Below are 25,933 nucleotides of genomic sequence, written 5' to 3'. Positions count from 1 at the left end.
CCCTCCTTATAGGCCTTATCCTAAAGGTCAGAGAGCAAGAAGATGTGGTTCTGGATATCCAGGGAGCTTCTTCTGACACACGTGGAGATTTCCCCCCCAGAGGCAGAGGGGGAAATAATAACGGAAGACGCTGGTCTCGTGGCGGGGGGGGGGGTCCGCAGAATCAGGGCGACAAAGATACCTTCTCTGGTAGGACCTTCCAGTGCTCCTGAAGGGAGGCCCGACTGTCCGCCTCTGGAGGCAATCGGGGGCAGATTATCCTTGTACCCAAAAGCCTGGCAAACAATCACGGAAGATACATGGGTACTGTCAATAATATTGAGGGGTTACAAAATTCCCTTCTCCCAACCACCCCTTACAAAAATACAACAGTCAAGCCCAGATTTTTCACCCAATCTTCAGGATCAAGCAAACCTAGAAGTTCAGACGTTGCTAAAAAAAAGAACCATCCAGGAAGTCCCCACAGACCGAATCGAATCTGGAACTCACTCAAGGTTCTATTTAGTTCCAAAAGAGACAGGGGACTGGAGGCCCATTTTGGATCTCAGCAGACTGAACAAATCAGTCAAGAAAACAAAGTTCCGGATGGTAATACTGCAGTCCATTCCTCCCTTTTTGGGTCAGGACAATTGGATGTGCTCTATTGATCTCAAGGATGTGTACTACCACATAAAAATGGACAGGCGATCCAGGAGATATCTAGGTTTCCGGCTGGGAGCCAGTCATTACCAGTTCAGAGCTCTGCCCTTTGGTCTCACCACAGCCCCCAGGGTGTTCACCAAATGCATGGCAGTAGTTACGGCTGACCTGAGGCGTCTAGGATTCCAGATGTTTCCATATCTAGACAACAGTCTCCTTACTTCCACCACCGAGCATCAGCTAATCAAGGCAAGGGACTCCACAATTCACGCTTGTTCACGACTAGGCATCACCATAAACTACAAAAAGTCTGCCTTGTCAGTATAATTACATTTATAGGGGCAGATTTAGACAACAGGGGCTATGATAGCAAAGCTGCCTCAGGAAAGGGTGTCAGCCATTCATCGTCAAGTGTCAATCCTCATGGTAAAAAAGATAATTCAGGCAAGATTTGTCCTAAAGACTTGAGTTTGATGGCTGCAGCAATTACTCGGGTCCTTATGACGCATTTCCACATGACAGTTGTGCAGTGGCTCCTGTTTGCTCAGTGGTCATTCCAGGATTTACCAATGTCACATCAGATTTTAATCACTGAGTCCTGCAAGAATAATCTAGAATGGTGGCTTCACTCCCCTCTAGTGACATTAGGCAGGCTGTTTGTAACCCCCCCAACCCATAGCCACAGTGACCCTGGATACTTCCCAGATAGGGTGGGGGTGGGGGCTCTATAACTGTCCCAATGGCTAAATATGTCAATTCCAAGTTAAAGAATTTATCCATGACGGGAGAGAATGTTCTTAAAGACTCATGGGATTTATTTATTTATTTAAATTTGTTGACCGGGAGTGTCCGACTGGCCTAATGGTTAAGGTGTTTGCCTTACAAATGCAAGGTGCAGGGTTTGAGTCTCACAAGGGATAATTGGCTAAGCTTAAAATGGCTTGCAAGGGCAGTTAGCTTAGTACTAATCTATGAACCTATGAATCTCAAAAGTACTTACTCCTCTCTGTACTCTTCCTTTCTAGACCTAACACCACTCTTAAGTATTCAACTGCGGTACCACCTTTAACAGTCTTGTAAGAAAAGCGCAGTCCGGGTCTGAACCGTCTGCAAACAGCTCCAGTTAACTTTGAGTATGTGTCTACCTGTTTGAGCCAATATTCACTTTCCCCTGGAGAGCACTCTGCTTTGGTTGTAAGCACCCCCCCCACACACACACACACACACACACACACACACACACACACACACACACACATCTTCCACTTTCTCTTATTCCCTTCTGTGCAAATAGTATCCATTTTCACAATGAGTGTCACCATATAATGGATTTATTTAAAGTTAGGGGATATCCTGATGGTCTTTTATCGGGGATGTTTTTAGATGTTTTAGAGCTAAGGAATACCAGGTTTGCTCCTATATTGGGTAGAGACAGCCCTAATACTGTTCAGAATAGTCAGAGTAATGATATGGTGGATAATGCATATGATAGTGCTTTTATCGCTTATGATGGTGAAGCAGGACTGGTTAGAGGTATTACTGAGAGTGAATGGAAGAAGTTTGCTAGTATATTGAACTTGAATTTTATATTTGAGAAACCTTTTAAATGCATTTATAGAAAGGGTCGTAATATTAAGAATATTTTGAAAAATGGAACATCAAATTCCAGGATTATGAATTATAGTAAGAGAGGTGCATACAAATGTGGTGGTTGTACTCTATGAAAAGATACATGGAGGAGCTCTTGGATTATGTAGCCCAGGCAGGTATGATCCTAGCCCTGAACAGCATCCTACCATCACCCAGAATGATACCACAGTACAAGCAGAAAATAATTGATTTCAACAATTGGCTAAGTTTCTGGTATCATTCTAAGGGGATCCAGTATCATGTCTGCCTGGGATGAGATGATTGACAGACCTCGATGCTTTGCCAGAGATGGCCTGCATCTGTCACCTCTGGGCTTCCGGATACTGGCCAAGGCTCTTGCCCACCCCTATTGTGCGTTTTTAGGTGGTGTTCCAAAGACCAAATTACCACTGTAACAGCTACAAACAAATGCAGTCTGAGGGTCATGCTGCTCAGTGCTAGAAGTCTAAATCTCAAAATGCACTCGCTCGAAGCACTCCTTAAAGTGGAGAACATCGACATTTGTGCTGTAACAGAGACCTGGTTCAAGGCAGCAGAAAGCACCCCTGCACTACCAGGCTATAACTCATTCCACACCTTTCGGCCCCAGAATATGGACCAAAGTTCCAAAGGTGGTGGTGTTTCCATATTCATAAAGAATGTGCACACTGACTGCAGACTGATAGCCCAACATAATGCATCTGAGATACTTCAGGTGCAGCTAACATTGGGCAAGACAGCGATTCAGGTCGTAGCCTGCTATAGGTCCCCAGCCATGTCCCAAGACTTACACTCCCATGTTCCTAAGCACCCTGGAGAATATTAGGGTCCAACCTAACACACTCATACTGGGTGACTTCAACTACCCCTCCATTAACTGGGAAAACTACTAGTCTACTAATACACTTGCTCAACGTTTCCTGGAATTCATGAATTCCAATGCCCTGGACCAGCTTGTTCTTACCCCCACTAGAGGTAGCAACATCCTTGACCTAGTCATTACAAACATGGACGACCATTGCTCTACACCAGTAGTCAACTCCTCCCTAGTTAGATCCGACCACAAACTAATCATCTTGGAACCCCCCCCCCCCCCACACACACACAGAGGTAACTACCATGAAAAACTTCTCCAAAGCTAACTTTGGCCTCCTAAAAACAGAGGTGGCTAACTTCACGGCACCCATGCAAATGGAGAATAGTTGCATAACCACCGAATCATACCCCCAGTGCACTGTATGAACACGTACACAAATGCATGGATCTCGCCATACCCAATAGAACCAAGACGCTCTCTTCCAAAAAATGAAGCCAAACTGGTGGTCCCCTGCCATAAACAAACTCTGCAACAGAAGGAGGAAACCAATGTGGAGGAATAAGGTGAAGTCTCAAGACTGGAAAAAACTCCCTTATCAGCCACAACAAAAAGTTGAGATTCCTCATCAAATCCTCTAAAGCCAGCTATGAAAACAGAATTGCAGCAGATAGAAAAGACAACCACATGCCCTTCTATAGTTATGTAAAGAATCTCCACGGCAATACCCAGATTTGCTCTGAGCTGCTGCACAATGGTGCCTCCTATACCAACAGATATTGCCAATATACTGGCCGGCAGATTCAGTGCCACCTCTACCCCTCTCCCCCCACCAAAGGACCAGTCACAGTACCAGTAGATTGCCAGGCACCCAGTATTACTGCTGCGTAGGTTAGAACAGCACTGTCCAAGGCCAAGAATACAGCTTCTATGGGACCTGACAATATCCCTGGCTGTGCTCTACATGAACTACAGAGTGAACTGGCACCTCACCTGTGTGCCCTGTTCAATCACAGCCTCACCTCAGGCTTTGTCCCTAACGAATGGCGCACTGCTACAGTTATCCCTCTCCACAATGGAGGAGTGACTACAGACCCTAGGAACTATCACCTCATTAGCCTGACTGATATGCAAAGATATGGAATGCATCATCATTGAGCTAATAAACAAGGATATAGGGAATCTCCAAACTCTGGATCCCACACAGTTTGATTTTGTGAAGGGTAGATCATGCCTGCTTAACTTGGTCAACTTTGAGTCAGTCACTAGAGCTGTGGATGAAGGCGAGGTGGTTCATACAACCTACCTTGATCTGGCCAAGGCCTTTGATACCATTCCCCACAAAGGAATCAAAGAAAAACTCGCATCAACCCCCTCCCCCCATATCACTAGGTGGGTTGCAAACTGGCTCACAGGTAGAACACACAGTATGGAAGTAGCTGACTACAAGTCAGACTGTTGACCAGTCACGAGTGGACTCCCACAGATTTCGGTCCTGGGTCCTCTCCTGTTTGACATCTACTTTTCTGAAGTCCAGGCCAACACGAAGGGACTCTGGCTGAAGTTCGCAGACGATTGCAAGTTTGGAGCTATTATTAACTCCCCAGGTGATGTTGACATAATACAGAAAGGCCTCACTAAGACCAATGACTGGTGTCAGAACCATGGCCTTCCGCTCAATGCCAGAAAATGTCGTCATCCCCTTTGGAAAAAACACGGTTCCTATGAATTACAACATCGATGGTAGTCCACTGAACACAGTAGGAGTTAAAAAAGATCTGGGAACACAGGTTGACAGAAACCTCTCTTTTGACCACCACATTACCACTGTGGTCAGTAAGTCCTATGTGGCACATCTCATTACTAAAGGTTTTGTATCCAGGAAGAAAGAGGTCATTGTCTCCCTCTACTCTTCCCTCATTAGGCCAATCACTGAGTACAATGCCCCATTTAGCATGTACCTCACTAAACATCTGCAACAGCTGGAGAGGCTGCAGAAGTACCTCACAAAGAGGATCCTAGGCCTTAAACATTTGTCCTATATGGACAGACTAAAAAAAACTCCAACTGTTCTTCATCTTGTTTCATCTACTTAGAGGCGATCTCTGGTTGACTTACAAAGCCATTTCTGACCCAGCTCTGTTAGAAATGCTACATCTAAAGAAATCCCAATCCCTCTGGATCACAAGCTCCAGAGACCTCAACCTCATTACCACAATCAACAGTACATGCTGGAGGGACAGGCTTATAATCCAGAGACTGCCCATGCTATGGAATAGACTTCCCATACATGTCAAGTAGCACACCTCACTGGGCCTCTTCAAGAGAAGTCTTGATGAGTAGATGGGAAATAGAAAATTTACCCCAGGCATCACTCGACTATAAGGTCGGGTGGCACGATGCAAGGATAAACCTTTGGGCTAGGCTTGTAAAGGCTCCATGGTCATTAGCCTAGTACACACCTATGAACCTATGCAAAAGTAGGGGACATGGTATATTTAAAATGGAGAGACAAGTGTATTAAAACTGTAGGTTTTGCTAATTATAACACCATTGGTATTTATTTAGCACTGTGTGGCAAATGTGAGGCTTACTATGTAGGTAAGACCGAAAGAAAATTTAAGTTTAGAATGTACGAGCACAGGTATGATGTATATATTAAGAAAAAGAATAATAATAATAGTTTGTTTTAAACACAGACAGACCTGTGATAGAGCTGAATTTTTTTTTTTTTTTTTGTTTTTTTTTGTAATAGAAGTACTGCCTTTGGATCCAAGAGGTGGCCCCTAGAAGACATGTTTGGAATACAGGGAGTTATATTGGCAGTTAGTGTTTGAAGCTAACGGGTATCCTGGGTTGAATGACACTGTATCCCTGATGTATGTATTAAAACTCAGATCAGCTAAATTGTAATTTTTACTTTTGTCAGTATATGGTGATGTCTAACACTTTTTCATCGTTTAGTGTACTGTGTAAATTTAAGTTTCTTAATCTGCATTTTTTAACTGCGGTGGTGGTGCCTCACAGTTAGACGTTGCCCGTTCAATTCTCAGAGCATCTTCTGTATGTCGACATGCGTGAACGGGCGTTCCTTCGTTGAAGGTTGTGCGTTAGGCCTGGCAAGCCAGCACGTAAAACTCTACTGCCAATCAGCAGATCGGAGTTCCGCTGTGGCGACCCCTAACCGGGAAAAGCTGAAAGACACAAACAAACAAACAATCTGCATTTTTTTAACATTCATTTGTAAGTTTTGATTTTTTATAATGGTTTTAAATGATAACTGTGTTTATGTATTTATACCCTTTTAAGGTGTGTACTTTAGTGAATTTTAACTATTAAGTTCAGTATGATTTTTTTAGCTGTTTTACTGTGTTTTGCATTACTTACACAATATGATTGGTTAATTGGTTAGGGACTCATTACATATAAGGTTATTTACTTGTTGGTACTCTCATTTCATGAAGTTACTGGACAAAAATGCAGTGATTAAGTTAAAGCATTCATGTTTTAAGTGTAATTTAATAAACTGGTCGTGCTTTTGGATCGTGCGCCTCCTCATAGTGCCTTTTTTCTGGTTTATTTTCATCAAAAATGTTCCCTCCCTTGTTATATTGTCCCTTTGCGAGGCGCCCAGACGCATCTTCCCTGTTGCAAATCAAATTGCAGTCCCCACCTATAAGTAATATTCCCCGCTGAAAGCTGATTATTGTGGTCATAACATCCTTGCATTCTTCCCTTGCAAGACCCATTATTAAGTGCAGTGCCCATTTTTCTTGTACCTCACAAAGCACATGCAGCAGCTGGAAAGACCACAGAGGTTCCTCACCAAGGAGAATCCGGGGTCTCAAACATCTACCCTATACAGTTAAGCTAAAGGCCTTGTCCTTCTACTCAGTCTCATACAGACTCCTCAGAGGTGACCTCTGTCTGGCATACAAAGCAATCTCAGACCCCGTCTTGATAGGACTGCTGCATAACTGCAAGTCAAGCTTCACTCAAGTAACCTGCAGGTCTGACCTTAACCTGGTCTGTGAAATCAATAGGACTAGTTGGTGGGACAGATTTGTGTCCCAGAGACTCTCCCTTCTGTGGAATAGACTCCCTCTCCACGTCAAGCAGAGTACCTCATTAACCCTTTTTAAGTGCAACCTGGATAACTGGATGCGGAACAGAAAATACACCCCTGGGACTCTACCTGTGTCCCTGTTGGACAGGAACATCAGGTGCTGACTTGTCAGAGCATGGGCTAAATTCTTGGGTAGGCTTGTAAGGGCTTCAGGGCCAGTAGCCTAGCAACTTCCTATGATCCTATTTCTCCCAGAATTTTAAGTTCCATTATAGCAGTTTTAGGTGAAATGTAAATACATGCCAGTGTAATTCTCATCCCTTTCCAGTAGCCCCTTAATACTTCAAATGTACCGTTATTATCATATAGTATCATTATTGGAGCTCCTCTGGCAATTCATATAAGTATTCCCCTTTTCCTTTGTCCCAGGTATTTTGCTGAATAACCATCCTGAAAACCTTTATCAGATTCACTTGTTCAGCTCTTTCCATGAGTGTCTGCTATATAATAGCTATTTGCACTCTTCATTTTTAATATAGTTCACTACTCTTTCTGTTTTGATATATCTGTGAGAACATTTACATTTAAAGATAATATCAAAATTATTCCCACCTTTTGTATGTAATAGCTGTTTTAAGTGTGTAGTTCCAGCTTTTGTGTTACATGTGTACACTAATGTTTGTCAGGTTTATCTTTTATACAGTTGTTTCTTGCCATGTTCATTTGGACCTATGTCACATCTTACAAAACTTTTTGTTTTACTGAAAGCCCTCAAATAACCCCCCCCCATATGGATTCACTTTAGAAGCTTGAAAGCCCATAACATTGATATTCAAAACACTGAGACCAAAAGCTTGAAAATTCAAAACACTGAAAATTCACAACATTGAATCCCATAACATTGAAAAAAGTTAGGAAAGCAAAATGTACTATATTCCAGCACAACTACATACTGAAACAAATAAAAAAACAAACCATATTACACTTCTCCAACTATAAGCAGGGGGGGGGGACACAAACCCCCTGCACCCCCACACCCCCTGCTACTTAAATATATCATGTCTGAGATTGTACTACACTAAGATGTGTTATGTTGTAGTATAGCCAGTAAGAAGGGAATATGACTGAGGTTACCTATGAAACCCCGGTAAGTACTGGAGAGATGTATGCTAATGTGTAATGTTTAACAGTGAAGTAGTGTTTTTTAAGTGAGGGTTAAGGATAGTTTTTTACAGTTTAATCATGCAGTCATGAAGGGCGGAATGGTATGTTTGCCATTTTGTTCTGTTTAGTGCAGTCTCTGAGTTGGTGTTTAAGTAGCAGGGTTGGGGTGCAGGGGCTTGCCCCCTGCTTATAGCTGGAGAAGTGTAATGTGGTTTGTTTGTTTCATTATGTAGTTGTGTTGGAATATATGAAATGTTGGTTTACTATGTATTTTCAGTGTTATGGGATTCAATGTTTTGAATTTTCAAGCTTTTGGTCTCAATGTTTTGAATTTCAATGTTATGGTCTTTCAAGCTTCAAAAGTGAATCCCCAATACACCCCAAAAACATGTCAACTTAATTCCAACACAGAAAACTATGTACATCTTCAAATATTCAAGTTTTACCCTCTTAATAGGAACAATTATCCCAGACTTGACAGCCACATTTACAGACTTGGCGTAACCTAAAAGGAAAGTCATTCATCCGAAGACTTATGGTATAGCCTGTGCTTCTGCTAAGTGCTGTTTGATTTTGTTTGTCTTCATTACTGTCCAAGATTGGGAGAACACTTGAATGCTTTCAGAAAACATTATCTCCTAGCCATTGAAGAAAATAAGTACGCTGTTTTTAATGCTCTTTGAGTTTCTCCATGGAGACCTGAGAGCCAGATACAGAGTTACTTCTACAAGCACTCATTTGTTTTATAGACTATGTTCTTTGTTATTTATTTGCTTTCTCTTAAAACTTGTTATTAGATCAAGCCAAATACCTTAATCCAGTTATTCCCCATTTCAAGAGTGAAAAAAGCACATCAGTTTTTCGTGTGTCCTGCTCGTTTGACCTGGCTTTTCTTCTTTTTTTACACTGCAGTGCCTAGATTTCTTAAAACTAAACAAGGAGAAAGAAGGAAAGAAACAGGGGCACCTGTTTTCTTTACTATCCCAATTACACTCGAAAATAACTGAGAAAACTGTATAGCATGCAGATTATATCATATATTATAAAAACACTGTTAAGAACAAAATTTTGTTTTACTTAGAGTTGACTCTTTCCTTCCTCTTCCTCCTCCTCCTAAATATTCTTCCAAACCTTAATGTCATGAAGTAGGGCATATGCTTTAAAGTTTCCCTACAAGTTTAACAAAGTCAGAGTCCAATATTTCCAGGTTTTCTTGTTTTGTGATGTTTCACAAATGTATTTAATGCTTTGTAATCCCACATTTAATTATCAATTTCCATGTTGCTAGTATTATTCCTGGTGATCTGCATCTCCCAAATCCAGTATCTGCTTAATTTCCAGCATACTCTTAGTTCATCTAGTCATGTCTTGTACTTTTTTTTTCTGTTTCTCAAGCATTTTCCTTTGAAACCTTGGAGAAGATTTCACTGGCATGGTGTCTTTGATCTTTATTACCAGAAGACCAAGAAGCAGAATCTCTTCACTTTTTTGGACAACTTTTGTATTTCCTGTTTAGCATGCTCTGCATCAAAAAGTGATTTATATCCCTCCCGGAAAGAATATTCTGAAAATAGTTGGGTACAGAAGCTTGAATCTCATCCCTGCTTCTCGACATTCCCTGATTAGTGGAATAAATGTACTCCTCTTCCGCGTAGTGAGTCATACTTTTCCACAAACACTCTACAGTCTCCCACTTTTTGTACTCTGTCCTTCTGCCACAGTTTTGTCAGAATCAACTCCTCCTGCTGGTAGGATTGCATCCTTACTGTTAAAGGTCTAGGTTGCTTTTTCATGGCCAGGTTTGTAGCATACACACAATGTGCCCTTTCAATTTAACAGCTCCTACTGTGGCATACCACTCAGTTGCTTATTTGTGCTTTCATAAAATTAATAAAGTCTGTTCCTTCCAGCTTCTCTGGTAAAGCAGAAAATCTCAGGCTTTCCCTACATGCTCTGTCCTCTAATTCTATTATTTTTTTAAACATCTCTTCTCGAGCAGTCTCATATTTAGTCAGCCTTTTCTTCATTTTGATCTCTGATTTTTGCAGTTTTATCATCTCATCCGAATATCTTCTTAAAGCTTCGTCCATTTTTTCCAGCCTTTTGTTGTCTGAGTTGCTATACTCCTTTAATGTTTATTTATTTAAATCCGCTCTGAGTAAATATAACTTTTCTTCCTCTCGGTTACTGGAAGTCATGTCTTGCACCAAAGCTGGGGAGCTTGCACTGCTTTTTGCTGAACAGCTGCAAATTTCTTCCCAGTCAATGTTTTTCCTCACCTTTAGTTATAGATTTTCTTTAGGTTCTATGAATTTCATTTTTGCTCGCATCCTGGCAGTGCACTTAATGGTCAGTTACTGAAATTTACCCAAGAATACGAGTTTGCAGTCTCTTTTCCTAGTTTCTGTTTTCACACTGGGGGAACTGAAATTAAACTATAACTCAATGTGCAGCCATCTTAAAGAATCGATTTCTGCAAGATATTTGACTTGGTACTTCACAGGTGACTACCCGAGTAAGCTCAAAGGATTGGGAGTTGGAATAAGAATGTCAAAATGTCCCAGGTTTTGTGGTATAGGGAGATAAATCTCTGACTGCAGCCCAAGTGACCTGAGTTCAGCTAGCAGTGTGAGTACTTGAGAGATTGGGCAAGGCATATGGGAATGGCTGGCTGACTACCATTTTCCCATCTGTGGAGAGCATCGTTCTACTGCACATCTGCAGCAGTGCTGATATTTTGTCTGCAGAAGTAAACCTGGCAATGCTCACACTGCAAAGTGGTGATCCACTTTCCAGGGGACAGCATGCTCATTAGTGCACATCTGCCTTCTGTTTGCAGTTGTTGTAAAGCACATAGTGCAACTGATGTGAACAGACATGTGTAGGAGTCCATGCTCACTACCACCTGACTGTCATCTCTTATACGGGGTGGCTAGTGAGCTGCTGCGCTCTTTTTCTTGTTGGAGAGATGGACCTGGCTTTAACCATTATGCGGATGGTGCTGATGAGCTCCCTTGAGCAGGAAGTCAATGGAAGTCATAAGGCTCCCACTTTGTCCAAAGGTGTGGCCCATCATAATCTTCCGGAGTGTAAGTCCCCCCCCCCCCCCCCCAAATAGAACTTGGTTCTCATCTCTCTAGAGAAAGAAGGAATGGGCCATTTGGTCAAAGAAAGTAGAGGAGTCATTGGGTTAATGAAACAAAGTTGGGGAGGGAGATGGAGATGAGTAGAAGAGAGGCTAGAATGAATAATACGGATAGTGGTTGTACAGGGCCACTGCGTGGACAAAGAAGAGTAACTATTGTACTGCAAAGAATGATACTGGCATCATCGTCCTGTAGCAGAGAGGACAAGATTAATATTTTTTTGTTTGACACCAAGATAAGGATCAGGCACGGTGCAACTTTGTCATAACTTAGGAAATTTACTTGTGTCATTCGGCCCTTTACTTGTGTAATTTGGCCTTCTGGTAGTGTTTAAACCATTTGATACCAACAAACAGTCCCTGCTCTATCTGTTCTTGCACTGTATTTAGGAACTTTGTTGACTGATGCTCCTGCATTGTCACAACTTTTACTTTTTACTGTGTTGCGCTGAAAATAGTTCTGTTTAATTGTTTTATTTTGTTTAGCACATTGATTCTTGCTGTGATGTGTCTGGTACTCCAGTTCATTGTGGAGTCAGTCATATCTTGTATTTTTACTGTGACCATTACATGGAAACTTAATTTTTTTAACTACTGCCAACTTGTGTTATTTTTCATGCTGTATAGTTATGTTTTTTTACTTTAACAATGGTGTTAAGTATGTTAAAAGTGTGAATATCGTAATTTATAATATAATGTCATGATTTTCTTCGTGTTTCACTGTTGCAGTCATTACATTTGGGTTATCTGCTTGCAGGTAGCCCTCAGTCGGCCTGATTATCAAAGTCTTGGGTCCTGCGTCGGTTGCTGTCTCATCTTCCATGACATCAGGTAGTCAGGAGTATAAAGCATGCAGCCGATGCCATTACATCAGTCTTTCTTGCTGTGCGGTGCCCGAAGCAGAAGCATTTAGCAAGTGCCACTCGGCCAACTCCTGAAATTTTAATTTTCGTGTTTCGGATCCGAAGTCTTCAACTAAGCTAAGTACCCCATTGGGGAACCTTTTTCTTGCTCTAAACCGATGTCAGTAAAAGTTAAAAATTGTATTTCTTGTAGAAAGCAAATACCTCATAAAGATTTTCATTCGTACTGCATTCCTTGCTTAGGCCCAGACCACGACGTACCTCGCTGTTGGGTTTGTGCCTTATTCAAACCTTGAACTATTGGTCGTCGGTTCATTTTTGCATCTAAATATTTTGGTACTCTGTTCAATTATCCTGAAATGGCTTTGGTAAGCCACCCGACTACCGAAATTCTGAAAAAACGCAAAGATAAAGACAGAGACAGACCGCATAGGTCCAAGCTGCCAATGACGCTTCTCCTAAGCTAGTCGCCAGTTCGGTACTCAGTGAGGTGCTTTCGCAGCCCCTGATACCCGCTACTTCAGATTCGCAGGCCTCTACTGAGACCCATTTGGGGTCCGCGATGCTTCTTTGACTGTGGAACCTACAGATGTCTCTACCTTGGATGGGTCCGGAGCCGCTGTGCAGGCACCAGCTTCTGAGGGTGTATTCAGGTCTACTGACTTGCATATTAAACCTATGCCATCTTCTTATTCTTCAAGGCCTAAGCCTCAATCCATGCCTAGAAAACCGAAGCCCAGACCGCATGGTCAGGCCCCTATGCCTAAAAAACAAATGAGAAGAATGGTTGAAGACCTTATTACTCTAATCAGGGGAAGCCACCCTTCTCCCTCTGAGACCTAGAACTGATTTTCCTTCTGATTCTTCTTATCAGGATTTTGAAATTTCTGTTTTCTCTGATGACCAGGAGTTGCTCTTATCTACCTGTGAGGATTCTGATGCAGAGTACTCCATTCCCTCTGCTTCCCCTCCAGAGGATTTCTCTTGTGGTGAAACTTTGCGTACTCTTAGGGAGCATTTCCACTGGGAAAGCCAGGATTACTCTGACTCCAAAAAGAGGCTTAAGGAATTTTTTACTCCTACTTCAACACAGGCTTTTAGTTATCCCTCCTGTACTGGACATTGTAGGTGATGCCTTTTTGAAATCTAGCCTGGCCTCTGACACTTTACCTCCAGCTCCCAGATAACCTGACCGGTATTATAGAGTTCCTGACTCTCACAAGTTCCTCTTTAGGAATCCTACTGCGGATCATGAGACCATTTCACAGGGGCCCAAGGGCATTAAGGCTATTACTGCCAAAAACCCTACCCCCTCTGATAGAGATTCCAGGGCCCTGGACAGATGGGGAGAGAAGGTATACACTTCTGCAACTTTGGCCATTAAGGCCTTAAACTGCCAGTTTCATATGTTAAAGTATCAGCAGCATATTGTTGGATTGCTTAAACAGAAAATTATGTTGATTCCTGACTGTGCTGAAAGTAAAGAATTACAGGATTTAATGCATTCTGCTGAACAAGTTGGAAAACTTACTTTGCAATGTGATTTTGATTCATTAGAGGCATCTTGCAGGGCTGCTGTCACTGGGTCTGTACTTAGAAGGCATGCTTGGCTTAAGGAGCAATCTTTGCCAGATCATATTAAAGCTAAATTACTGGATGCTCCCTTAAACCAAGACCGCCCGTTTGGCAACAAAGCAGAAGTACTACTTAAAAAAAGATGGAGGAAAAAGCTAAATTTATGCAAACTGTTAAAGATTTCCTGCAAGTACTGGCCTAAGAATTGGTCCTTTCCTGCATCTTCCAGGCCTTCTCAGTCCAAACCCAGAACCAGCAGAGCACCCAGGCTTCAGTCCCAAGGTACTCAGAGGCCTAAGCACTGGGGGGGGGGGGGATCCCACTTCCAAAGCTGGTAGTAGTAAGATACCCCCTATGGTAAACTGTCACAATGACTTAACTTTAAACCTTCCAAGCCCTGCTCAACTGACTGTTCCTTTAGGGGGAGAGATTGCCTTGCATGCAAAAAACTGGGAACTCATTACCCAAGACAAATGGGTTTTAAATATAGTTTCCCAAGGATGCAGATTCCACTTCCACTCCTTAACAACCGCAAACGGTTGGCCAGACTTACCCCCAAACCAGTGGGCAGAGGCTCAAAAGCAAGTTCTCTTTCTTCTAAGCATCAGGGCTATTCAGCCTGTCCCAGAAGAAGAATGGGGGCAAGGTATGTACTCAAGACTTTTCCTGGTACTCAGAAAAGACAATTCCTGGCGTCCTATCCTGGACCTGTCAACCCTAAACACTTTTTTGGTAATCCCAAAATTCAAAATGCTAACTCTTCATCTGCTGCTTCCTATGCTAGTCAAAAATGCCTGGTTGGCAACACTGGATTAAAAGGAAGCCTACTTGCACATCACAATAAGGGAATCTTGCAGAAGATGCCCACACTTCAGAGCAGGCCACATGCACTATCAGTCTGTGCACTGCTCTTTGGCTTGTCCACTGCGTCCAGGGTATTCACAAAGTGCCTGGCTCCAGTCATTGCATTTTGCAGGCAAAGAAATATTCAAATATACCCATACCTGGACGATTGTCTTATTCAGGCAGAAAGCCAGGACATGCTATCAAATCATCTGGCATTTGTAAAGAAATTACTAACTTCTCTGGGGTATACCATAAATGAAAAGAAATCACATCTAATACCCTGCCAACAAATCGTATTCCTGGGAGCAAGCTTGAATACAACTTCCCAGATGGCATACCTCACGCCAGACAAACAAGTTCATTTGACAGCCTGCTTCAAACTACTGGCCACAAAGACCCAGCTATCTGCAAGGAAAGTATTGCAAGCCCTGGGGTTCATGGCCTGTTGCATTCTACTAATTCCATATGCAAGACTGCATATGAGGAAACTACAATGGTATCTAAAAAACCTATGGTGCCAACATTCTCAGGACCTAGAATCAATGATTCCTATCATACTTTGTTTAAAGACAGAGTTCCTTTGGTGGGCAGAGGCCTGCCATTCACTCTACCCCCTGCCACCCAAACCCTAACAACAGATGCATCGGACTATACATGGGGGGCTCACTTGGCAGGGCAGTGCATTCAGGGCAAATGGAACCAGAGGCAAATGCACCTGCATATCAATCAAAAAGAAGTGTTAGCTGTACAGAATGCTCTGACAGCCTTCAAGGACCACATTCTTCCAGGACAGTTATTGGTAAAGACAGACAACACCACTGTTATGTGGTACATCAACAGGGGAGAACCCTTACATACCCCCTCTGCAGACTAGCCATGGCTCTGTGGAACAGAGCCTTGATCTACCAAGTGCACCTACAAGCTCAGTTCCTGCCAGGCAAGCTAAATACACTGGCAGACCTAAGCAGAAATCTCATGGACCCACACGAGTGGAAACTGGAACCAAAGATATTCAACATTTTGAGATTCAAATGGGGGAGCGCAGATATAGACCTGTTTGCCTCCCCTCAGAACTACCAGTTGGACAAATTCTGCACACGGACTCCCCACAGACAAACTTGGAAAGTGAATGCCCTGTCTTTCAGCTGGAAAAAACTATCAGTTTATGCCTTTCCCCCTCTGCCTCTCTTCTCCAAAGTGCTACTAAAGATCAAACAAGACAAACCAAGGACAATACTTATTGCATCAGACTTTCCACGCCAACACTGATGCCCCCTCTTGCGCAGTGTGTCACTTCTGGAACCATGGCACCTGCCTCAGACCCCTGCCCTGCTGTCCCTGCAGGAGGGCCAGATTCTGCACCCACAGCTTCAAACCGTGAACCTTGCAGCCTGGCTAATTAACATGACCTCTCCTTTACCATCCCTCAGTAAGCAAGTGATGGATGTCATTTTGGAGGCAAGGAGGCCTAGTACTAGAAAATCCTATGCTGAAAAATGGAAGAGTTTCTGTTTCTGGAACCAAACACAGGGGATGGACACAACTGTGCCCAGTCTACCGCTCATTCTTCAATACTTAACTGAGATGCTTCACAAGGGCCTTTCCTTTTCTTCCATCAGAATTCATGCCTCCGCCATCTCAGCTCTTTATAATACAGAGCCAACCCTCTTCTCTCATCCACTGCTGAAGCAATTCCTCAGAGGGGCCAAAAACTTAAGACCACACAGGAGAGCCCCTACTCCAGCCTGGGACCTTAACTTTGTATTGGAAAAGCTCACTCTACCTCCCTTTGAGCCCAGCTGCAAATGCAAAGTTGAAATTCCTTTCTTGGAAAACAGCCTTCTTCCTAGCCATCACTTCAGCAAGAAGGGTGTCAGAATTACAGGCCCTCTTGGCAGTGGAGCCTTTCATCATCTTTCATGCGGACAGGGTGTCCCTCAGGAACAATCCCTCCTTTATGCCCAAGGGTGGTATCCAGTGTGGCCCTTAATCGGTCCATTCATTTGCCAGCCTTTTTTTCTAATCCACAGAACAAAGGGGAACAAATACTGCACTCCTTGGACGTGCACAGACAACTTAGATTTTACTTGGATAGGACTAAGCCTCTCAGGAATTCTCAACAGCTGCTGGTTGCATTTGCTGCAGGGGCAGAGGGGAAGGCCATTTCAAAGCAAACCATTTCTAAGTGGATAGGCCATTGCATTCATTTCTGCTGTAAGCATCATGAAAAACCTAACTCACAGGGGATAAAACCACATTCAGCCAGGGCTGCATCTACCTCTACAGCCTTTCTCAGAGGTGTTCCTACCAGCGACATCCTAAAAGCTGCTACCTGGACCCAATCCTCCAAAGGCAGACGTCCTGTCTGGTGGACCCCAGCCATAAACAAACTATACAATAGAAGGAGGAAGCTACTAAATGATAGAGCAAAATCCCAAAAAGGGAAGGCATCACTGATCAGTATTAGCAAAAAACTACGGGCACACATAAAATTGTCTAAGGCCAGCTTCGAGAGAAAAATTGCACAGGACACTAAGGATAATCACAAGGCTTTCTTTAGTTATGTTAGGAACCTGGGTGGTAATTCCCAGATATGCTCAGAATTAGTCCAAAATGACAAAAATACACGAACCCACAGACATTGCCAACATCCTAGCTGACAGGTTCAGCGCAAACTCCCCACCAAAGGGCAAATATCTATCCCATCAGAGTGCTGCCCCTGACATCTCAGATGCTCAGGTAAGAGCCGCCTCTCCAAAGCAAAAACACAGCATCAATGGGACCAGATGGTGTCCCGGCTCGTCCTACATGAACTCAAGAAGAGCTAAACCCAAACATAAAACTACTGTTCAATCTCAGCCTTACTACAGGATATGTGCCCAAAGAGTGGCGTTCAGCAACAGTGGTCCCTCTCCATAAAGGTGGTGCCTCAACGGATCCTGGAAACTATCGCCCCATAAGCCTGACTAGCTTGGTCTGCAAAGCTATGGAAAGGATCATCATGGACCTCATAAATAAAGATATTGGGGACCTACAAACACTGGATCCTACCCAGTTCGGCTTTGTTAAGGGCAGATCCTGCCTCTTAAACCTGGTTGATTTCTTTGAATCAGTCACCAAGGCCATTGGCGAGGGAAGGTGGTCCACACAGCCTACCTGGACCTCGCAAAGCCTTCGATACAATACCCCACTCGGGCATTATAGATAAGCTCACCAGCTTAAATATAAACCCCTATGTCACTAGATGGATTGCAAACTGGCTCAAGGACAGAACCCACATGGTTAGAATTGCTGGAGCCATGTCAGACTCCAAACCAGTTACAAGTGGTGTCCCACAAGGCTCAGTCCTGGGACTTCTCTTGTTCGGTATATATTTCTCGGAGGTACAGGCCAACACGGAAGGACTGTGGCTGACCAAGTTCGCAGATGACTGCAAACTGGGTGCCATAATTGACTCTCCAGCCGACACAAGCATCCTCCAAAAGGGCCTCATAGAAACAGACAACTGGTGCCAGAGCCATGGCCTCAAGCTAAATGCCAAAAGTGTATAGTCATCCCCTTTGGAAAAACAAAGTGCCCACAAATTACCACATAGGTGGTAATCCATTAAGTACAGAAGAAGTAATTAGGGACCTGGGGACCCAAGTTGATAGCAATCTCTCATTTGACAACCATGTGGCCAAAGTGGTTAGAAAAACATTTTATATAGCCCACCTAATCATGAAGGGATTCACATCTAGATCAGGGGAGGTCATCGTGCCTCTTTACTCATCCCTCATCAGGCCTATAATTGAGTACAATGCCCCTTTTGGGATGTACCTTATCAGACACCTGCAGCAACTGGAAAGACCCCAAAAGTACCTCACCAAGAGGCTCAAAGGGCTCAAACAGAGTGCCATATGCTGCCCGGTTAAAGAAACTCCAGCTCTACTCAGTGGCATACCGCCTGTTCAGAGGAGATGTGTGCCTGACGTATAAAGCCCTGTCTAACCCGGAATTAATGGACATGCTGCACCTCAGAAAATCCAAATCCCATCGAGCTACGCGCTCGAGAGACTTGAACCTCAGCACTGAAATAAATAGGACATGCTGGAGGGACAGATTCATAACCCAGAGGCTCCCTTCACTCTGGAATAAAATCCCAGTCCAGGTTAGGCAGAGTCCCTCATTGACTCTCTTCAAGAGGAATCTTGATGAGTGGATGGGAGATCGTAGGTTTACCCTGGGTATCACTTCTGTGTCACTGTTAGACAGAGGCACAGTATACTAACCTTGAAAAAGGGCATAGCAAAATAAATTTAAAATGGGTGGCGAAAGCCAAACACATTCTGGCTAGGCTTATAAATGCCCTAGGGCAGATAGCCTAGTATGAACCTATGAACCTAATGAGTTCTGTACATACCTTCACCAAGCATTACCACTTGCCAATTTTTTCTAAATCCAGAGCTGGTTTTGCCACTGCAGTCTTGCAGGGCCTTATAGCTGGTCCTAATGCTATCTAACTGCCTCCTCCCTTCCTTAGCTTTGGGAATCTACCCAAATGTAATAACTGCAGCAGTGAAACACGAAGAACATAGTACAGTTGTGTACACTTATCATAAATGTCGATGTTAAAGTGTATTCACTGTTGCAGTCGTGGTTACCCTCCCTCCAGCCCCCTGACTTCTATTGACTATACCTCTATTCTTGCTTGCTCTGCTTAAAGCTTTCTGGTGTATTTGCTTTTTGTTGGAAGGGTAACCTTGTATATAATTGCTTCCCATTATGGGGGCACCTGACATTTGGGGCAAGAAAAACTGATGCAATAGCATCTGCTGCATGCTTTATACCCCTGACTACCTGACATCATGGAAGATGAGGCAGCAACTGACGCAGGACCCAAGACTTGGATAATCAGGCCGACTGAGGGCTACCTGCAGACAGATAACCCAAGTGTAATAACTGTCACAGTGAATACACTCGAACATCTACATTTTATGGTAAGTGTACACAACTGTACTTTCTTTGCAATATTGTGCTTTTGACATTTTATTAGTAAACTGCCTTTTTATTATGGAGATTCTTTCCCTGGGATTTCACTGAAAATAAGATTTCCCATTTGGAGCTTTTCTCCTCTGGCCTCTACTGAAAATGGAAATATATCCAGCTAGACTAGCCCGGTCAACAAATGTAAAATAAAAAATAAAATAAATAAAGATTTCCCATTTGGGAATTTCTGGTTAACAAATGTAAATAAAAAACTAAATAAGTCCATATTGTGGAACTATAGCCTTATATTCTCAATGTAAACTCTGCACCCCTGTGATTAGTGTAGAGGTGGTAAATCTAGCTTTGTTTACCTGTTGTACCTCTTTCAGTGTACCATGTATGCACCCATAAAGTATTTATTTTGCCACCCATCCCACTTTAGTTTACAGGTTCTTTCTGGTATGAGTTTCTCTATGTCCACAGGCAGGGGTTGGAGCTCATACAGCATCCTACTAACTTGAGTAGATTTGTTTCTAGATGAAGAGGAACAGGCTTTGACTTTCTAGCCACCATGTTCTTTTTTGTAACCCATAAAATAAATACTTGTCCTTGTCATTTGAAGGCAGTCTTGATATTTGTCAGTGTACATGCATACTGACCCTTAGCAATATACCCTGTCCTGGATGATGTTTTTATGGAATCCAGTCTTACTCCTGACACTCCTCCTGCCCCTAGGAAACTAGGCGGGTACTACAGAGTACCTGACACTCAGAAATTTCTTTTCAAGAATCATATTTCTGACTTAGAGATCATTTCCCAGGGGCCTAAAGGTATCAAGGCTTTTACAGCCCTGAGACCATGATTTGGTACCAGCAGTTTGTGATGATCCATTTCAAAGTATTTTGCATGACTAAATAGCATTCTGCTCCATGTGAGATAGTGCTGTTACTGGAGACTTTACTTGTCCTTTCATTGTACGCCCCCTCATCCTTAACTAGTCATCTGCCTTTAGACTAGTAGTAGTGTCTGCTTGTTTGATAAACAGATGTGGTAACTGATTTGCATTAATGCTGCATTACCATTATCTGAGTACAATGCATTTCATTTTCTCCTTACCAGATTTGAACCCCCAAGGAAGATTGAGAGGCTAACCCTTCTGAAATCTGTTCATATTTTCAAGAAGCACAGAGTCCAGTATGAAATGAGGACCCATTACAGATGTATAGAGGTAAGAATTTCAGAAAGTTTTATCGCATCATGTTGTACGAAGTTTTATTGTATAATATATATTCTTCATAGTCAGTGTTGATGATTCTTGAGTCTTCTTGCCATGCAAAAGCCAGCGACCAACCTGATTTCCCGTGTTTTTTCATCATCCTTAGCCAAGTAATGTCCAAAAGCCGATGCCTGGATGTCAGGGAATAAGAGGGTTGACTGTTGATGCCATCTTCAGTTCTTTCTATCCATACAGTCTAATGTGCTACTGTGTTTATCAGATGCCTCTAGTCTGTCAGCTTGTTTGTTTTTCTCCAGAGTGTCTAACAAACAAGTATCCTGTTGGGGAATTTTTTTTTCTAATTAATATTTTCCAATGTTAATAACAGCTTGAAGTGTGCGAAACAAACTTCACACATAAAAACTTTTATTCTTTTTGCCTGTTTTGTTTTGGAACTCAGCACAATGTTTCTAGTTATTAGGATTGTGCTAGATATTCTTCGTGTTTCACTGTTGCAGTCATCACACTTGGGTAATCTGCCTGCAGGTAGCCCTCAGTCGGCCCGAATACCAGAGACTTAGTATTTCTGCGTCAGATGCTGTCGCTCCAGCACTGACGTGAGGTCATCAGGGGTATAAAAATAGGCAGCCGACGCCATTACATCAGTCTTTCTTGCCGAGGAGCCCAAAGCAGTTCGCAAGTGCCGGTCGGCCACTACCTGAATTTTCATTTACGAATTTAATAATCCTGAAGTCTTCTAAAGCTAAGTACCCCGTTGGGGATCCTTTTTTCTTGCTCTAATCAATGTCAGAAAATATTAACAATTGTCTTGCCAGTGGAAAGCACATACCTCAGAGATTTTCATTCTTACTGCATTACCGGTTTAGGCCCCAGACCATGATGTCCCTCGCTTTCGGTTTTGTGTCTTATTTAACACCCGAACCATTTGTCGTTGGACTCTTTGTCGCTAAATTCTTTCGCTCTCGATGCTTGTATTCTGTAATGACTTCAGTAAGCCATCCGACAACCGATATTCTGAAAAAACATAAAGATAAAGACAGAGACGGACCACATAGGTCCAAAACTGCCGCCGACGCTTCCATTAAGCTAGTCGCCTGTCTGCCGGTACTCACTGAGGCGCTTTCGCAGCCCTTGATGCCCGCTTCAGTGGATTCGCAGGCCTCTACTGAGACCCATTCAGAGTCCGGTATGCCGTGAGGCTATTCATCGATTATGGAACCTGAGGATGTCTCTACCTTGGATGAGTCTGGAGCCGATGATCAGGTATCTGCTTCTGAGACCGTTATTCGCTCAACCGATGTTCGACTCAAACTGAAGACTTCTTTTTTTAACCAAAACTACTGAGTTTCTTAGGCCCAGAGTAAGCACTATGCCTAGAAAACCGACGACCAAAGCGCATGCACCTGCTCCCATGCCACAAAAACAAATGCTTAGAATGGCTGAAGACCTTATTACGCTGATTAGGAGAAGTCAGCCTTCCCCTCCTAAGAGACAGAGTCCAGTCCCCTTCAGCTTCTACAGACCAGCAGTCGGATGACTCTGAAATTTCTGATTATGAAGACATGCCCTTACCTGCTTATGAGGATTCAGATGCAGAGAACTCCATGCCACTCTGCCTCCCCTCCAAAGGATTTTTCTTTTGGTGAAACCTTGCATACCTTACGAGAGCATTTCCACTGGGAATGCCAAGACTATCCTCAGTCCATAAAGAGACTCAGACAATTTCTAGAGCTGCCTAAACACAGGCCCTTAGCAATACCACCTGCCCTGGATGTTGTGGATTATGTTTTTATGGAATCCAGTCTTACTCCTGACACTTTACCTCCTGCTCCTAGGAAAACTACAGAATACCTGGCACTCACAAATTTCTTTTCAAGAATCCTACTGCTGACCCACAGATCATTTCCCAGGGGCCTAAAGGTATCGAGGCTACTACAGCCAAGAATCCCACCCCTTTGGGCAGGGATTCCAGAGCTTTGGACAGATGGGGTAGGAAGGTATATACCTCTGCAACTCTTGCTATTAGGGCATTGAATTGTCAGTTTCACATGCTGAAGTACCAGCAACACATTATGGAATTTATTAAACAAAAAGTGGCAACCTTTTCAGACTGTGCAGAAAATAAAGAATTGCAGGAGCTTATGCACTCTGCAAGCCAAGTCAGCAAGCATACTTTGCAGTGTGGTTTTGATGCCCTAGAAGCATTTTGCTGGGCAGCTGTCACTGGCTCTGTACTGAGAAGACATGCTTGGCTGAAGGAGCAGACCTTGCCAGACCATGTCAAATCAAATTACTAGACACTCCTTTGAATAAGGACTGTTTGTTTGGCACCAAAGCATAAGAGGTTCTTAAAAAGATGGAAGAAAAAGTGAAGTCTATGCAGACTGTTCATAGGTTCATAGGTTCATACTAGGCTATCTGCCCTAGGGCATTTATAAGCCTAGCCAGAGTGTGTTTGGCTTTCACCACCCATTTTAAATTAATTTTGCTATGCCCTTTTTTGAGGTTAGTATACTGTGCCTCTGTCTAACAGTGACACAGAAGTGATACCCGGAGTAAATTACGATCTCCCATCCACTCATTAAGATTCCTCTGGAAGAAAGTCAATGAGGGACTCTGCCTAACCTGGACTGGGATTTTATTCCAGAGTGAAGGGAGCTTCTGGGTTATGAATCTGTCCCTCCAGCATGTCCTATTTATTTCAGTGCTGAGGTCCAAGTCTCTCGAGCGCGTAGCTCGATGGGATTTGGATTTTCTGAGGTACAGCATGTCCATTAATTCCGGGTTGGACATGGCTTTATATGTCAGGCACAGATTGCCTCTGAGCAGGTGGTATGCCGCTGAGTAGAGCTGGAGTTTCTTTAACCGGGCAGCATATGGCATCTGTTTGAGCCCTTTGATCCTCTTGGTGAGGTACTTTTGGGGTCTTTCCAGTTGCTGCAGGTGTCTGGTAAGGTACATCCCAAAAGGGGCATTGTACTCAATTATGGGACTGATGAGGGATGAGTAAAGAGGCACGATGACCTCCCCTGATCTAGATGTGAATCCCTTCATGATTAGGTGGGCTATATAAAATGTTTTTCTAACCACTTTGGCCACGTGGTTGTCAAATGAGAGATTGCTATCAACTTGGGTCCCCAGGTCCCTAATTACTTCTTCTGTACTTAATGGATTACCACCTATGTGGTCATTTGTATGCACTTTGTTTTTGCCAAAGGGGATGACTATACACTTTTTGGCGTTTAGCTTGAGGCCATGGCTCTGGCACCAGTTGTCTGTTTCTATGAGGCCCTTTTGGAGGATGCTTGTGTCGGCTGGAGAGTTGATTATGGCGTCCAGTTTGCAGTCATCTGCGAACTTGGTCAGCCGCAGTCCTTACGTGTTGGCCTGTACCTCCGAGAAATATATACCGAACAAGAGAGGTCCCAGGACTGAGCCTTGTGGGACGCCACTTGTAGCTGGTTTGGAGTCTGACATGGCTCCAGCAATTCTAACCATGTGGGTTCTGTCCTTGAGCCAGTTTGCAACCCATCTAGTGACATAGGGGTTTATATTTAAGGCTGGTGAGCTTATCTATAATGCCCGAGTGGGGTATTGTATCGAAGGCTTTTACGAGGTCCAGGTAGGCTGTGTGGACCACCTTCCCCTCGTCAATGGCCCACCTTCCCCTCGTCAATGGCCTTGATGACTGTTTCAAAGAAATCGACCAGGTTTAAGAGGCAGGATCTGCCCTTAACAAAGCCGAACTGGGTAGGATCCAGTGTCTGTAGGTCCCCAATATCTTTATTTATGAGGTCCATGATGATTCTTTCCATAGCTTTGCAGACCAAGCTAGTCAAGCTTATGGGGCGATAGTTTCCAGGATCTGTTGAGGCACCACCTTTGTGGAGAGGGATCACTGTTGCTGTACGCCACTCTTTGGGTACATATCCTGTAGTAAGGCTGAGATTGAACAGTAGTTTTATGTTTGGGTTTAGCTCTTCTTGGAGTTCATGTAGGAAGCAGCCCGGGACACCATCTGGTCCCATTGGTGCTGTGTTTTTTGCTTTGGAGAGGGCGGCTCTTACCTGAGCATCTGAGATGTCAGGGGGGCAGCACTCTGCTGGGATAGATATTTGCCCTTTTGGTGGGGAGGGGGGGAGATGTTTGCGCTGAACCTGTCAGCTAGGATGTTGGCAATGTCTGTGGGTTCGATGCATTTTTTGTCATTTTGGACCAATTCTGAGCATATCTGGGAATTCCCACCCAGGTTCCTAACATAACTAAAGAAAGCCTTGTGATTATCCTTAGTGTCCTGTGCAATTTTTCTCTCGAAGCTAGCCTTAGACGATTTTATGAGTGCTCGTAGTTTTTTGCTAATACTGATCAGAGATGCCTTCCCTTTTTAGGATTTTGCTCTATCATGTAGTAGCTTCCTCCTTCTATTGTACAGTTTGTTTATGGCTGGGGTCCACCAGACAGGATGTCTGCCTTTGGAGGATTGGGTCTTGGTTTTATTTGGGATTGCATGATCCATACATTCCTGAAGGTGTTCATAGAATGCGTTTATAAAGGATTCTGCGGTCTGGGCCGTATTTTCTACAGGCTCGGGGGCTTTGAAGGATTCCACTTCGGTTTTGAGGAGTCTGAAATTTGCTTTAGAGAAGTTTTTCACTGTGGTTTTCTGGGCAGGGGATGGGGTCGGGATGTGAATATCCAGTGAGATTAGTTTATGGTCTGATCTTACCAGTGAGGGATACACTTCTGGTCTGGAGCATAGAGTCCCCATGTTGGAGATGATCAGGTCCAGTATGTTTTCCCCTCTTGTGGGAGTGGTAACAAGTTGTTCCATAGCATTTGAGTTTATAAATTCTAGGAACCTTTGGGCTAGGGTGTTGGAGCTGGAGTAATGCTCCCAGTCTATGTTTAGGTAGTTGAAGTCGCCCAATATAATGATGTTTGGAGAGACCTTCATATTTTCCAGTGTTCTCAGGAAGGCCGAGTGGGG

At 43.4% G+C, this 25,933-nt stretch overlaps 1 protein-coding gene across 1 annotated transcript in view; it reads left to right on the top strand.

Moving 5' to 3' along the window:
* MRPS10 (mitochondrial ribosomal protein S10) overlaps window positions 1-25,933 on the top strand; it is a 457,510-nt gene that overhangs the window by 241,247 nt on the left and 190,330 nt on the right. The window contains exon 5 of the mRNA XM_044061852.1: window positions 20,829-20,937. Coding sequence (XP_043917787.1) covers window positions 20,829-20,937 — 109 coding nt within the window. The remainder of the gene's footprint in view (window positions 1-20,828; window positions 20,938-25,933) is intronic.

This window comes from Protopterus annectens, chromosome 1.part0 (assembly GCF_019279795.1).
Source record: "Protopterus annectens isolate FY-2018-M chromosome 1.part0, PAN1.0, whole genome shotgun sequence".
NCBI lineage: Eukaryota > Metazoa > Chordata > Ceratodontiformes > Protopteridae > Protopterus > Protopterus annectens.
Note: the sequence above shows the minus strand (reverse complement) of the source record. Positions and strands in the feature narration are given on the sequence as shown.